Source organism: Notechis scutatus, chromosome 5, assembly GCF_049901735.1.
Source record: "Notechis scutatus isolate UNSWTSFEM ecotype Mainland chromosome 5, rNotScu1.2, whole genome shotgun sequence".
NCBI lineage: Eukaryota > Metazoa > Chordata > Lepidosauria > Squamata > Elapidae > Notechis > Notechis scutatus.
The window spans coordinates 1,088,000-1,102,683 of NC_142013.1; the positions used below are offsets into that span (position 1 = coordinate 1,088,000).

Sequence of the window (14,684 nt, forward strand, 5' to 3'; positions counted from 1 at the left end):
GGCTTTGGAAAATAAGTTGGGGCAGCCCCTGAGATACTGAAACAGTGCTATCCTATACCCTTTTTTAAAAACTATTACCATCTGGCAGATAGTATATAATAAAAACAAGGACAAATAGGCTGAAAAACAGCTTCTATCCCAGGGCAGGAACTCTCTTGAATTCTACTGTATAATGCAACATTAATGCAATATCAGGGGTTTTTCATTCAATCGTATAGAATGCGAAGGATGTGTGTTTGCGTTTTATTTTCATAGTCATAATGTACACTGAAGATGGTATTTAATTTCGTTGCACGAGGTGCAAGGGCAATAAAGTAAACTTAACTATCTAACTAAAAAGAAAGTAGTGGGAGCTTCAGCCCTGGAGGTTTTTAAGAAGAGCTTGGTCGGCCCTATGTCTGAAATGGTCTAGGGCAGGGGTCTCCAATCTTGGCCACTTTAAGACTTGTGCACTTCAACTCCCAAAATTCCCCTAGCCAGTCGGGAATGATAGAGTTGGGAGGGACCAGAAGGGTCATCTAAGTCAGGGGTCTCCAATCTTGGCCACTTTAAGACTTGTGCACTTCAACTCCCAGAATTCCTCAGCCAGTCGGGAATGATAGAGTTGGAAGAGACCGGAAGGGTTATCTAAGTCAGGGTCTCCAATCTTGGCCACTTTAAGACTTGTGCACTTCAACTCCCAGAATTCCTCAGCCAGTCGGGAATGATAGAGTTGGAAGAGACCGGAAGGGCCATCTAAGTCAGGGGTCTCCAATCTTGGCCACTTTAAGACTTGTGGACTTCAACTCCCAGAATTCCTCAGCCAGCCGGGAATGATAGAGTTGGAAGAGACCGGAAGGGTTATCTAAGTCAGGGGTCTCCAATCTTGGCCACTTTAAGACTTGTGGACTTCAACTCCCAGAATTCCTCAGCCAGTCGGGAATGATAGAGTTGGAAGAGACCAGAAGGGTTATCTAAGTCAGGGTCTCCAATCTTGGCCACTTTAAGACTTGTGCACTTCAACTCCCAGAATTCCTCAGCCAGTCGGGAATGATAGAGTTGGAAGAGACCGGAAGGGTTATCTAAGTCAGGGGTCTCCAACCTTGGCCACTTTAAGACTTGTGCACTTCAACTCCCAGAATTCCTCAGCCAGCCGGGAATGATAGAGTTGGAAGGGACCAGAAGGGCCATCTAAGTCAGGGGTCTCCAATCTTGGCCACTTTAAGACTTGTGGACTTCAACTCCCAGAATTACCCAGCCAGCCAGGAATGATAGAGTTGGAAGAGACCAGAAGGGTCATCTAAGTCAGGGGTCTCCAACCTTGGCCACTTTAAGATTTGTGGACTTCAACTCCCAGAATTCCCCAGCCAGCCAGGAATGATAGAGTTGGAAGGGACCAGAAGGGTCATCTAAGTCAGGGGTCTCCAACCTTGGCCACTTTAAGACTTGTGGACTTCAACTCCCAGAATTCCCCAGCCAGCCAGGAATGATAGAGTTGGAAGAGGCCAGAAGGGTTATCTAAGTCAGGGGTTTCTAACCGTGGCCACTTTAAGGCTTCTGGACTTCAATTCCCAGAGTTCAATACTGGGAGTTGAGTCCACAAGTCTTAAAGTGGCTGAGGTTGGAGACCCCTGGTTTAGGGTCTCCTGCTTGAGCAGGCGGATGGACTAGAAGACCTCCAAGGTCCCTCCCAACTCAATTATTATTCTGTAATCCCACCTGTCCGCCTTCCCCCTTGCAGCTGAACGCAACGAGTGGATCAAAGCCGTGCAGAAGATGGTGGACGAGAAGAAGACCAGGTGCCTTCACAGAACTTCCCGCCTGCAACCGACCAGCAGCAGCAGCGTTGACTCCGTGGACAAGAATGGACCCCTGGAGTTGAGGGGCTTCAAAAGCAAGCTCTATGTGGCCGTGGCTGGGGAGAAGGTCTTCCTCTACAAGAATGCCGAGGTGCGTGGATGGTCCTAGGAAGAAAGAAATCTTGTGCAACCAGGTTGGGGTCGGGCTGGATGACCTGATGGACCCCTTCAGGGAACTAGCAAATATTTCAGATGCAGTCCAGGTGGAAAATGCTGCTGGATTGGATGACCTACAGGGGGGTGGATCTCCAAGCTTGGGAACTTTGAAGACTTGTGGACTTCAACTCCCAGAATTCCTCAGCCAGCTGTGAGGAATTCTGGGAGTTGAAGTCCACAAGACTTGGAGAGCCCTGAGCTACAGGATCACTTCTGGGTAGGGTTACATAGAATGCATTTATTATAATTTATTTAAAAACGTTATCTGCCCAAGTCACACACGGTGAACTCCTAATGGATTACCAAAATAAAACTTCAATAAATTTAGCAAATAAATAAATAATAAAAATTTAAAAACTCAATAATTCACGGATTCAGACCATTTGCAAAATGCTGTTGGCCTGGATGAACTACAGATCCCTTTTGGGCTCAGGCATAGTTCGATTATTATTATTATTGTTGTTATAATGTAGTACCCAGATTGTTGGGGGAAGAGGCTGACTGTAAACCACTTAGAGAGGGCAGGAAAGCACTATGAGTGGTATATAAGTCTAAGTGCTATTGCTATTATTATTACAAACTTTTATTCATTAAACAAATAAAATAAAAGTTTATAATAATAATAGCAATAGCAATAGCAGACTTATATACTGCTCATAGTTCTTTCTTTCTTTCTTTCTTTCTTTCTTTCTTTCTTTCTTTCTTTCTTTCTTTCTTTCTTTCTTTCTTTCTTTCTTTCTTTCTTTCTTTCTTTCTTTCTTTCTTTCTTATTACTACTGCACTACTACTACGACTACGACTACTTATTTTTTACTATCATCATCACCATTATCGTTTATTAAGAAAATGTATATGGCCACCCAGATCACTCACTGTGACTCCTGGAGGCTTATGAAAATAAAGCCCCCACCCAAATTTCAGATTCAGACCATTTACAAAATGCTGTTGGACTGGATGCCCTTCAGGGCCCCATCTGGGGGACAGGCGGAATGCAATTTTTATTATTATTTATTAAGAATATTTATGCCCCCAAATCATTCATGGTGATCTGTTGCAAAATAATACCCCAATGCCAACCCCAGTAATATCTGAGATGGAGATCATTTGCCTTCCGAAGGTGAGGTTTCCGAGTTTGAAAGTGGCTGTTTTTGATCAGGTTGTTTTTGAGGTTGAAATGGGCTTTTGAACTCTTCTTGAAAACCAAACCAAACCAAACCAAACCAGACCAGAGCCTTAGAGAGTTGGCCTCAGAGTTAAGGAAGCTGCTTTGCGTCCAGGTGTAAAGTGGGGTGAATAGAATAGAATAGAATAGAATAGAATAGAATAGAATAGAATAGAATAGAATAGAATAGAACAGAACAGAACAGAACAGAACAGAACAGAACAGAACAGAATAGAATAGAATAGAATAGAATAGAATAGAATAGAATTCTTTATTGGCCAAGTGTGATTGGACACACAAGGAATGTGTCTTGGTGCAAATGCTCTCAGTGTCCATAAAAGAAAAGGTACATTTGTCAAGAGTCAAAAATCACAAGGTCCAACAATAATAGTCATAGGGTACAATAAGCAATTAAATCATACTAGGAAACAGTCAATATAGATCGTTAGGATACAAGAGACAAAGTTACAGTCATACAGTCAAAAGTGGGAGGGGATGGGTGGATAAGAAGTGATGAGAAGATTAACAGTAATAGTAATGCAGATTTTGTAAATAGTTGGACAGTGTTGAGGGAATTAGTTGTTTAGCAGAGTGATGGCGTTGAGGAAAAAACTCCCCTTGTGTCTAGTTGTTCTGGTGTGCAGGGCTCTATAGTGTCGAGGTGGTGAAACAGTTTATGTCTGGGATGGGAGGGGTCTGTAGATCTTAAGTTTGGGGTGCTTGGGCGGGGTGGGGGTTGGACCAGATGACCTACAAGGTCCCTTCCAATTCTGTTATTCTGTTATTGTTCTGCTTTGCACCCCTGGGTTTAGTTTTCCTACCTCTTTTTAAGTCTGCCCCTCTGCTTCCTGTGTGGGTAATCCTGGTTTGTGTGTGTTTGTGTGTGTGTGTGTGTGTCTTGGTGCAGGAGTTCCGGCTGGGGATTGGCATCACCTATATCGAGATGAATGTGGGCAACGTGAAAGACGTGGACCGAAGATGCTTTGACTTGACCACACCTTACCGGATCTTCAGGTAGGGATCTCAGACAGATCCAAGGGGATTTCGTTCTGGTTAATGGCAGGGACTTGATCTTGAGGGATCCGCCAAAGATTTACTTAACAACCAGCGTATTCATTTAAATCCTGAGTCTCGAGCCAAACTTCCAAAACTTCAAAAGGATTTATTGGGAGTTAACATGCCGGCATTGCCTGGGTGCAGCCGACTCTGAGACACATCATTCACTGTCACCCTTGACCCTGGTTTTCCCTCCACCGCCTGGGTGTATCGTAATTCATATCCTCCAATGGGACACATCCATAGCCCAGAGTCGTCCATCATGCTCTCCAGTTAGAATTTTGCTTGGTAGGAACTTCAGTCACCTAGTTACTATCTTTAAAAACATTTATGGAATGCACTGTTCCCCCACCCCTCTGGATATATTCAGAACACATTAAGGGCTGGGTGTCATCAATCACATTCTCCAATAGAGGATTTTCGAGCCCAGAATTCCCGGTAGGCTCAGTTACAATTGCTGTAAAATAAGCTTGGAACGTTCATTTGCCGTCTGCTCCTTAAGGGCTTTCCCTCTTTGGTATGGCAACTTGGAAACCTGCATAGAAATGTTTTACAAGTTAAACATGATAAATATAGGTCAAAAGAGGAAATAAAATTGGTATATTGGCATATAGGTAGGATCAATGAGAAGTCGTTGAAACTGCCAGAAAATGGAGATTTATATAAATATTCATATTTAATTTATAATATTTATGTAGTTATACTTACATTGTATATCTAAAAATGTATACCTTATCTGTGCATATGGCTATGGAATATAGAACACAGCACATAGACTATAATTATATAGATTTATCTCTGATCTTTATATATATATATAAAGATCAGAGACGGACACAATACAGAAGCCTGATGATGGCAGATGAGATTCTGCCGAAACGTTGCTACAACTTTAAAAGCACAACTACAATGACGTGGGAAAATACCCGAACAAAGCTGAATACCATACATATAAATACCCCGCGAAAACTTAAAAAACACACACACACACACACACGTGTGTGTGTGTGTGTGTGTGTATAAAAATATAAATATATATAAATATGTACTTAGAGTTAATACGATATTCTTTTTCTTCTTTGAACCATCGACCTATGTATATGAATTACTTTTTTATTAATATTATTAAGGCACTGTGAATTAGTATTACTAATACAATGAACAACTGTCAAGTATTAATTGTATGTACTGTACTTATTGTACTGTCAAGAAAATGATGTTGAAAGGTATTGACACATCTTCTAATAGGAATTTTTGTAAACTTTTTAATATTTTGAATTTCAATAAAGAATTTTTTAAAATAAAAAAGGAATGTTTTACAAGTTGACACTCACTTAAGTACATAAATCCTGGGGGTCAAATAAAAAAATACTCCTTTGGTCCTTCAGTTGCCAGCAGAAAAGGGAGGAAAGCAGTGCATTCCTTAAATGCTTCAGATAATTGCTAGGTAGCCGAAGCTGTTGGTGCACAAGATTATTACTGGAGAGCATGATGGATGACTCTTGGCTATGGATGTGTCCCATTGGAGAATATACATCCAGGAGGTTGAGTGGGGGGGAAGACCAGGGTCAAGGGGGAAATGAATGATGTATTTTAGTGTCGGCTGCACCCAGCTAATGCCGACATGGCCACTCCTAATAAATCAATTTTTTTTCTACTCTGAGAGATGCGGCTAGAGACTTAGGATTGGAATGGGGGTGTATTGTCGGAGCCCTGACACTGGGCTCAGTTGTGGTCATAAGTCAAGGACTAACCTGTAATTCCAGGTGTGGTCTTACCGAGGCCTTATAAAGCGGCTGACTAACCCTTCCTCTTCTCTTCCTCCCTCCCAGCTTCCTGGCGGAGTCCGACCAGGAGAAGGAGCTCTGGGTGGAGGCCATGCAGCAGTCGGTGGCTGAGGCCCTCTCCAACTTTGAGGTGGCCGAGAGGATCTGGGCCTCGAAGGACAACTGCTTCTGCGCCGACTGTGGGGCTCCCAAGCCGGACTGGGGCTCCATCAACCTCTGCGTGGTCATCTGCAAGCGATGCGCAGGTAGGAGCCCCACCAGCTTGGAGGGAAAGGTTGGGAGATGCCACCTTGTGCAACGATCAACAGAGGGGAAGGAGTTGAATTCCCCATCATCTGCCTGGACTTAACCGTAGTCAGGATTCCAGCGATCGCCCTCATTAAAGCCTTGAGCCAAACTTCAAAAGACTTCGAAGAATTTATTAGGAGCGACATGCTGGCATGACCTACTGTATGAAGCCGATTCTGGCATACATAATTAGAGTCACACATACATGTGGGAGCGCCATCACTTGAGACCTTCAAGAACAGGTTGGACTGCCATTTGTCAGAAATGGTGTAGGGGGTTGAGCTAGATGACCTATAAGGCCCCTTCCAACTCTGATTATCTGTTATCTATTATCTTCTCCAATCGAAGTTTTTTCCCGGGGAAAAGCCTTCAGTAGCTTAGCTGCAATCTTTTTTAAGATAAAGTTGGAAAGTGGCTTCTAAATTCATTTGCCGTATGCATCTCTGGTCCTTCCCCCGCTTTCTTATGCCAACCTGGAAACCGGCGTAGGAATGTTTTACAAGTCGACACTTGTCCAAGGTTCTCTTAATCGTGTATTCCACATTCACGAATGGGATGAAATTGTGTTGTTTTTTTTTCAACCTCGTCAGTTTATAAGATGGGTAGACTTCAAGTTTCCAGAATTCTGGGCGTTGAAATCCACCTGTCTTAAAGCTGCTGAAGTTGAGGGACATTGCAGTATGATTGATCCTTTTATTGGACTGAATCTACCTGGCCTCTATAATCCACCTCGTAAGGTGAGAGGCCCGTCTTTCTCCTCCAGGATTACAGGAACGATTGGAAAGGTACCAATAGAAGGGAGCGATTTGAGGCTCAGGGTTGAACTGTGTGCTTGCTGAGCTCTGTGGTTGGCGTGAGATGTTGCGTTGTCCAACTAGGGAACATCCTCAATGCTAGAAGAGAGGAGGAGGAAGAGGAGAAGGATGAGGATGAGGATGAAGACGGCTATGGAGTCCTTGGTGCTCTTGGTACTTGGTGGTTTTTTTGCAGACGTTTCATGACCCGACTAAGTGACATCATCAGTGCTAAAAGGGAGGAGGATTTCTGGAGGAGGAGGAGGAGGAAGTGGAAGAGGACTGTGGAGTCCTTGGTTCTCTCTGAGCTTGGTGGTTTTCCTACATATCTCATGACCCAGCTAGGGAACATTATCAGCACTAATGATGATGATGATAGCACTGATCTAGCTGGGCATCTGCGAAAACCCCAAGCTCAGAAACCAGAGCCCCTCCTCCTTCTAGCGCTGATCTGCCAGAAAACCACCACATCTGCCAGAAAACCACCAGCTCAAGCACCAAGGACCACTCTCCCTCCTCCTCCCCCTCCTCCTCCTCCTCTTCCTCCTCCTTTCCCTCTTCCTCCTCCTCTCTCTTCCTCCTCCTCCTCCTCCCCTCCTCCTTCTCCCTCCTTCCTCCTCTTCCTCCTCCTCTTCCCCTCCTCCTCTTCCTCCTCCTCCTCCTCCTCCTCTTCCTCCTCCTCTTCCTCCCCCTCCTCTTTGCAAACCCTCCTCCTTCTAGCTCTGATGATGTTACCTAGTTGGGCCATGAAACATTTGCCAGAAAACCAGCCAGCTCAGAGAGCACCAAGGACCCCACAGTCCTCCTCTTCCTCCCCCTCCTCCTCCACTCTGCATACCCACTCCCTCCTAGCACTGATGATGTTACCTAGCTGGATCATGAAACGTCTGCAAGAAAGCCACCAAGCCACCTCTTTCCCTTTTAACTGGGCAACTTCATGTGCTGCTAAGGTAGTGAGATTTAAGCGCTGGCCAGTTGCTGTAAGGCAGATGCGATGAGGATGAACCAGCATCGGTGCTGCCTTTTTAAGACGGCGTGTGGGCCTGATCCCTCGCTGTGGGGCAGCCCAGCCACGCTAAGGCTAAGATTACTCCCTGGGAGAATCTACTCAGGGGAAGCCAGTCTGCCCAACCCCTTCCCACCCTCTAATCTTATGACCAGGCTGCTTCTCCACTTCCTCCCCCCACCAGGAGAGCATCGGGGGCTTGGACCCAGCGTGACCAAGGTGCGGAGCCTGAAGATGGACAAGAAGGTCTGGACGGAGGAGCTGATTGAGGTAGGGGTCCCAAGTGGGGTGCACAGTGACCTTCCCTCCGCTGGCTGGGGTGGGTGTCCTCCCTCTGGGAGAAGCCGGGTTGGGGGGGGGCAGGCGGTGTCAAGACCTGGGCTCTGCCTGTCCTGAAGGCTTCGGGGACAAGAAGGGTGGTCAAGGGAGGCAAAGGAGGCACTTGGGTCTAGTGGTCAGAGTAACCAGGCTGAAAAGTGGGGAGGCTGTGAGTTCTAGTCCCACTTTAGGCATGAAAGCCAACTGGGTGACTTTGGGCCAATCACCAGGAGACGGGGAGTTCTAGTCCCGCCTTAGGCATGAAAGGCAGCTGGGTGACTTTGGGCCAATCACCAGGAGATGGGGAGTTCTAGTCCCGCCTTAGGCATGAAAGGCAGCTGGGTGACTTTGGGCCAATCACCAGGAGACGGGGAGTTCTAGTCCCGCCTTAGGCATGAAAGGCAGCTGGGGGACTTTGGGCCAATCACCAGGAGATGGGGAGTTCTAGTCCCGCCTTAGGCATGAAAGGCAGCTGGGTGACTTTGGGCCAATCACCAGGAGATGGGGAATTCTAGTCCCGCCTTAGGCATGAAAGGCAGCTGGGGGACTTTGGGCCAATCACCAGGAGATGGGGAGTTCTAGTCCCGCCTTAGGCATGAAAGGCAGCTGGGTGACTTTGGGCCAATCACCAGGAGACGGTGAGTTCTAGTCCCACCTTAGGCATGAAAGGCAGCTGGGGGACTTTGGGCCAATCACCAGGAGACGGGAGTTCTAGTCCCGCCTTAGGCATGAAAGGCAGCTGGGGGACTTTGGGCCAATCACCAGGAGATGGGGAGTTCTAGTCCCGCCTTAGGCATGAAAGGCAGCTGGGTGACTTTGGGCCAATCACCAGGAGACGGGGAGTTCTAGTCCCGCCTTAGGCATGAAAGGCAGCTGGGGGACTTTGGGCCAATCACCAGGAGATGGGGAGTTCTAGTCCCGCCTTAGGCATGAAAGGCAGCTGGGGACTTTGGGCCAATCACCAGGAGACGGGGAGTTCTAGTCCCGCCTTAGGCATGAAAGGCAGCTGGGGGACTTTGGGCCAATCACCAGGAGATGGGGAGTTCTAGTCCCGCCTTAGGCATGAAAGGCAGCTGGGTGACTTTGGGCCAATCACCAGGAGACAGGGAGTTCTAGTACCGCCTTAGGCATGAAAGGCAACTGGTTGACTTTGGGCCAATCACCAGGAGACGGGGAGTTCTAGTCCCGCCTTAGGCATGAAAGGCAGCTGGGTGACTTTGGGCCAATCACCAGGAGACGGTGAGTTCTAGTCCCACCTTAGGCATGAAAGGCAACTGGTTGACTTTGGGCCAATCACCAGGAGACAGGGAGTTCTAGTCCCGCCTTAGGCATGAAAGGCAGCTGGGAGACTTTGGGCCAATCACCAGGAGACGGGGAGTTCTAGTCCCGCCTTAGGCATGAAAGGCAGCTGGGAGACTTTGGGCCAATCACCGGGAGACAAGGAGTTCTAGTCCCACCTTCGGCATGACAGCCAGCTGGGTGGGCCAATCACCGGGAGTTGGTGAGTTCTAGTCCTGCCTTAGGCACGAAAGTTGGCTGGCTGACTTTGGGCCAGTCCCTCCCCCTCCACCCCCACCTCACAGGGTTGTTGTTATGGAGCAAAGAGGAGGAGGAGGAGGAGGCCAACGGAAGTTTCTTCCCCTTCTTTGAGCAAAGGGTTGTCATGCCTGCAATGCACAGGCGCAGCCACGGAGGGGCAGCATTTCCCCCACAAAATACAGCTGTGTAAATGGCAGACTGGGTGGAAACCGCATTTACGACGGTCGCAGCCTCACGTGATGCCCTTTTGTGACCTTCTGACAAGCAACGTCAAGGGGGAAAATCCTGGATTCACTTAACAACCGGCTTATTCATTTAATCATGGCAGCGATTCACTTAACAACGGTGGCAAGAAAGGTTGTAAAATGGAGCAAAACTCACGTAACAAAGTTTCTCACTCAACCACGTAAATATGGGGCTCAGTTGTGGTCGTAAGTTGAGGACTACCCTGCATAGGGTTTCCTGCTTTGAGCGGGGTGGACTAGAACAGGATCCCCAACCTTTCGACGCGCTGCCCGGTTCCGACATCAGCTGGGCGCCGGCCGTCGCGCAACTGGCGCCGCCATCTTTATGAAAGGCGGTGACGTCACGAGCGCTGTCATAAAGATGGCGGCTGCTCTGGTGAGCTTTTCGGTAGAAATGGCTTTCTACCGGAAAAGACATCTTTATGCAGCGGTGAGCTTTCTACCCGGAAGCGCTTTTACCAAAAAGATGGCGGCGCCCAGCAACCAGCGGCCCGGTAAGGGTTGTTCCGCGCCGACCGGTCCGCGGTTTTGGGGACCCCTGGACTAGAAGACCTCCAGGGTCCCTTCCAGTTCTGTTAAATACGTGCCAGTTGCTTAGTGTCCATATTTTTATCACCTGACCAGGGGGATGCTGCAATGGTCGTTAAGTGAGAAAAGAAAAAACCCTAGGCTCCTAAGTCACTTTTTTTTCAGTAGCCACTGTAACTTTGAACCATCACTAACCGAATTGTTGTAAGTTGTAAGTAGCTAATAGGGGAGCCATTGGTTGGGGTTCTGGGTGGGAATCTTCCTCCCTGGGGGCTTTTAAGAAGAGACTGGACTGCCCTCTGGCAGAAATGGTGTAGTAGGATCTCCTGCTTGGATGGGGGGGCGGGGTTGGACTAGATGACCTTCAGGGTCCCTTCTGACTCTGTTAGTCTGTTGCTTTATTTTGTGATTCTGAAATTGTGGGAGCTTCATCCCCGGAGGCTTTTAAGAAGAGACTGGAGTCAGAAATGGTGTAGGGTCTCCTGCTTGGGGTGGGGTGGGGTGGGAGTTGGAGTAGATGACCTCCAGGGTCCCTTCCGACTCTGTTCCTCTGCTGGAATCCCAAAGAAAGGAGATTCTGGAAGACTGACGGCCGTTCATCTCTCCTCCTTCTCTCCCTCCCAGCTCTTCCTCCAGATCGGCAACGCCGTGGCCAACCAGTTCTGGGCCGCCAACGTGCCCCCCAGCGAAACGATCGCCCCCAAGAGCCCCAGCCAGGAGCGGCGGCATTTCCTGATCGCCAAATACCGGGAGGGCAAATACCGGCGGTATCACCCGCTCTTCGGCAACCAGGAGGAACTCAACAAGGTTGGTGGCTGGAGGATCTGGATTCAGGCGCTGGGAAACTGGCATGTACTTAGGTCGGTTGCAATGCCCCGGGATTGTGGGATCTCCTCTTTGGAAACCTTAGCCGGCAAGCAAAGTCCATGGGAAAACAGATTCACTTCGTATCTAACCTAACAACTGCAGTGATTCACTAAGGAAGGAAGGAAGGAAGGAAGGAAGGAAGGAAGGAAGGAAGGAAGGAAGGAAGGAAGGAGGGAAGGAAGGAAGGAAGGGAGAGAGAAAGAGAAAGGATGGATGGATGGATGGAAGGAAGGAAAGGGAGACGGGAGGGTAACAGAGAGGAAGGAAGGAAAAGAGAAAGGAAAAGAAAGAGAAAGGAAAGAAGAAAGGGAGAGAGAAGGAAGGAAGGAAAGAAAGATGGAAGGAAGAGGAGGGAGGGGTAAGGAGAGTCAGGAAGGAAGGGGAGGTGGGAGGGTGAGGGAGAGGAAGGAAGGAAGGAAAAGGAGGGGGAGAGAAAGAAGAGAGGAAGGGAGAAGGAAGGAAAAGGAAGGAAGGAAGGAGAGAAAAGGGGAGAGGGAGTAGGAGGGAGGAAAGGAAGGAAGGAAGAAAAAGGAGAGAGAAAAAGAAAAAAGAGAAAGGAAGGAAGGAAGGATTCTAAGATGTCCATCAGTGGTGGAGACGTCATCCTGCTCTGTGCCAAAGAAGAAAAAAGACGGGTTTTGGAAGAGGGTGGGTGGGAGAAACCCCCCCCCTCAAGGCTCTTGCCGGGAGAGAAAACGTCCTTTCTTCACATTCCTTCTCCTTTTTTTGTTGACCCAACCAGTTTTGCAGGAAATTGGAAGGAAAAAAAAAACCCCCATTTTTTTCGGATTGTGGGCGAGAGGCTTTGTTCCGCCTTCCAAGAACAACAACTCTGAGCAGGCTGGCTAAAAATTAACCCCCTCTGGCCAAAATGACCCCCCCCCCTCCCCACCCATTGGCCTGGACCCTCGGCCCTCCCCCTCCCCAGAACTCATCTTCCCTCCTTGGGCATATTCCGCCCCTGCAATTCCCTTCTAGCCTCGCCCCCACCCTTGAAAGGGGCAGGAAGGGGAGATTTCGAACTCGGAACCTCCCCACCACACAGTGCAAAAGGCTCCCCTGGGACATGGAGCCTCCCCCCGAGAAGGGGCAGGTGGGGGAGAGAGGCAAGGAAGACAAGCTTAGCAGGGTCCATAGCAGCCAATAAGCTGCCGTGGCTAAGGCAGCAGCTGTAAAACTGAGGACTGGCACCTTGAAGGGCCTTCACAAAAAAATAAGGAAAAGCAGGATCCGAAAAGAGAGAGAGAGAGAGAGAGGACGTTTTTGTCTCCCGACTTCTGCTCCATCTTTTTTTTGTGTGTGTGTGTGTGTGTGTGTTGTGTGTGTAAAGCTCCCAGAATTCCTCAGCCAGTGCTGCAGAGTCCCGTGAATGCTGGAGCGGAAGGGTCTTGTTATGGTGGGCGTGCTCCTCCCCCTCAGGGGGTCCCAGGGGTCCCGATCCACCAGCCCACCGGTTGGCCGTCCCCCCCACTCCAGCGGAAGGATTCTCTCTTCAGGTGTGTGTGTGTGTGTGTGTATGTGTGTGAGGGTAGCCGCAGCGCAGACAGTTCGGCTCTCCGTCTCCGGGTTTTCCGACTGCTGGCCCATCTGGGGTTGGGAGCGGCTCCTGGCTGCCTCCTCCAGATGTTGTCAGCCTCAGCTGCTCCCGCAGAGCCAAAGAACTGGGACCGGCTGGACCGGATCCTCGCGCCCTTCCTTCGGCCTCTCTCTCTCTCTCTCTCCACCCTCTGCTCTGCTGGCCAGTCCAGAACACGCTGGACCTTCGTCCAAGGGGCCGGTCAGCCTGCTTCCTCCGTCTTCACCACAATCCTGGTCTCCTGCTCGGGTAAGGTGGGGAGGCGGGCTGGACTAGCGGACCTCTAAGGTCCCTTCCGACTCCGGTTCTTCTGCATTCTCTCCCCTGGCGCTTCCGGGCTCCCCCCAAATGAGGCTACCTTCCCCAGATCCGAGGTTCCTGGTCTGGAAGTGACCTCTTCTCCCCTCTCTCTGCCCTCCCCCCCCCTTCCTCCCCCCCCCCCCCAGGCCCTGTGCACGGCAGTGACCACCAGTGACCTGGCCGAGACCCTCTCTCTGCTCTTCTGTGGGGCGGAAGTGAATTGCTACTCGGGAGACCCCGATTATCCCACCCCCCTGGCCTTGGCGGAGCAAGCTGGCCAGAGGCTACAGATGGAGTTCCTGCTGCAGAACAAGACTTCAGGTAAGGCGGGGAGGGGTGGGGAGGGGAAAGAAGGGAGGCTGGAGGGAGGACGGGGTGAGGGTCTCTCTCTCTCTGGTTGCAGGGAAAGGGGGGGGCAGGACTTCGCTTCGTGGCAAGCTGGAGGCCAGAGGCTGCAGCGGAGGGAATAGGGCAGGGGGTCTTCAAACTGGACAGCTTTAAAGACTGGTGGGCTTCAACTCCCAGAATTCCCCAACCAGCAAAGGAGAACCCTGAATTGGATGGATGGATGGATGGATAGGAGAGATGATAGAAGAGAGAGATGGATGGATGATAGATAGGAGAGAAGGAGAGACCATAGAAAGATGGTTGGTAGGTAGTTGGATGGATGGATAAATGGATGATGGATGAGATAGATGATAGAAGAGAGATGGATGGATGATAGATGGATAGATAGATAGATGGATGGATCAGATCAGGGGTCTTCAAACTTGGCAGCTTTAAAACTTGTGGACTTCAACTCCCAGAATTCCCCAACCAGCAAAGGAGAACCCTGAATTGGATGGATGGATGGATGGTAGCAGAGAGAGATGGATGAATGATAGAAGATGGATGGATAGATAGATGGATGATGGATGAGATAGATGATAGAAGAGAGATGGATGGATGATAGATGGATAGATAGATGGATGGATGGATCAGATCAGGGGTCTTCAAACTTGGCAGCTTTAAAACTTGTGGACTTCAACTCCCAGAATTCCCCAACCAGCAAAGGAGAACCCTGAATTGGATGGATGGATGGGAGAGATGATAGAAGAGAGAGATGGATGAATGATAGAAGATGGATGGATAGATAGATGGATGATGGATGAGATAGATAGAAGAGAGATGGATGGATGATAGATGGATAGATAGATGGATGGATTAGATCAGGGGTCTCCAACC

The 14,684-nt window shown here is 49.0% G+C and overlaps 1 protein-coding gene across 1 annotated transcript in view; it reads left to right on the top strand.

The window, feature by feature from the left end:
- ARAP1 (ArfGAP with RhoGAP domain, ankyrin repeat and PH domain 1) overlaps positions 1-14,684 on the top strand; it is an 87,316-nt gene that overhangs the window by 31,218 nt on the left and 41,414 nt on the right. The window contains 6 exon segments of the mRNA XM_087965915.1: positions 1,721-1,929; positions 4,064-4,170; positions 6,045-6,244; positions 8,272-8,357; positions 11,342-11,524; positions 13,607-13,781. Coding sequence (XP_087822041.1) covers positions 1,721-1,929; positions 4,064-4,170; positions 6,045-6,244; positions 8,272-8,357; positions 11,342-11,524; positions 13,607-13,781 — 960 coding nt within the window.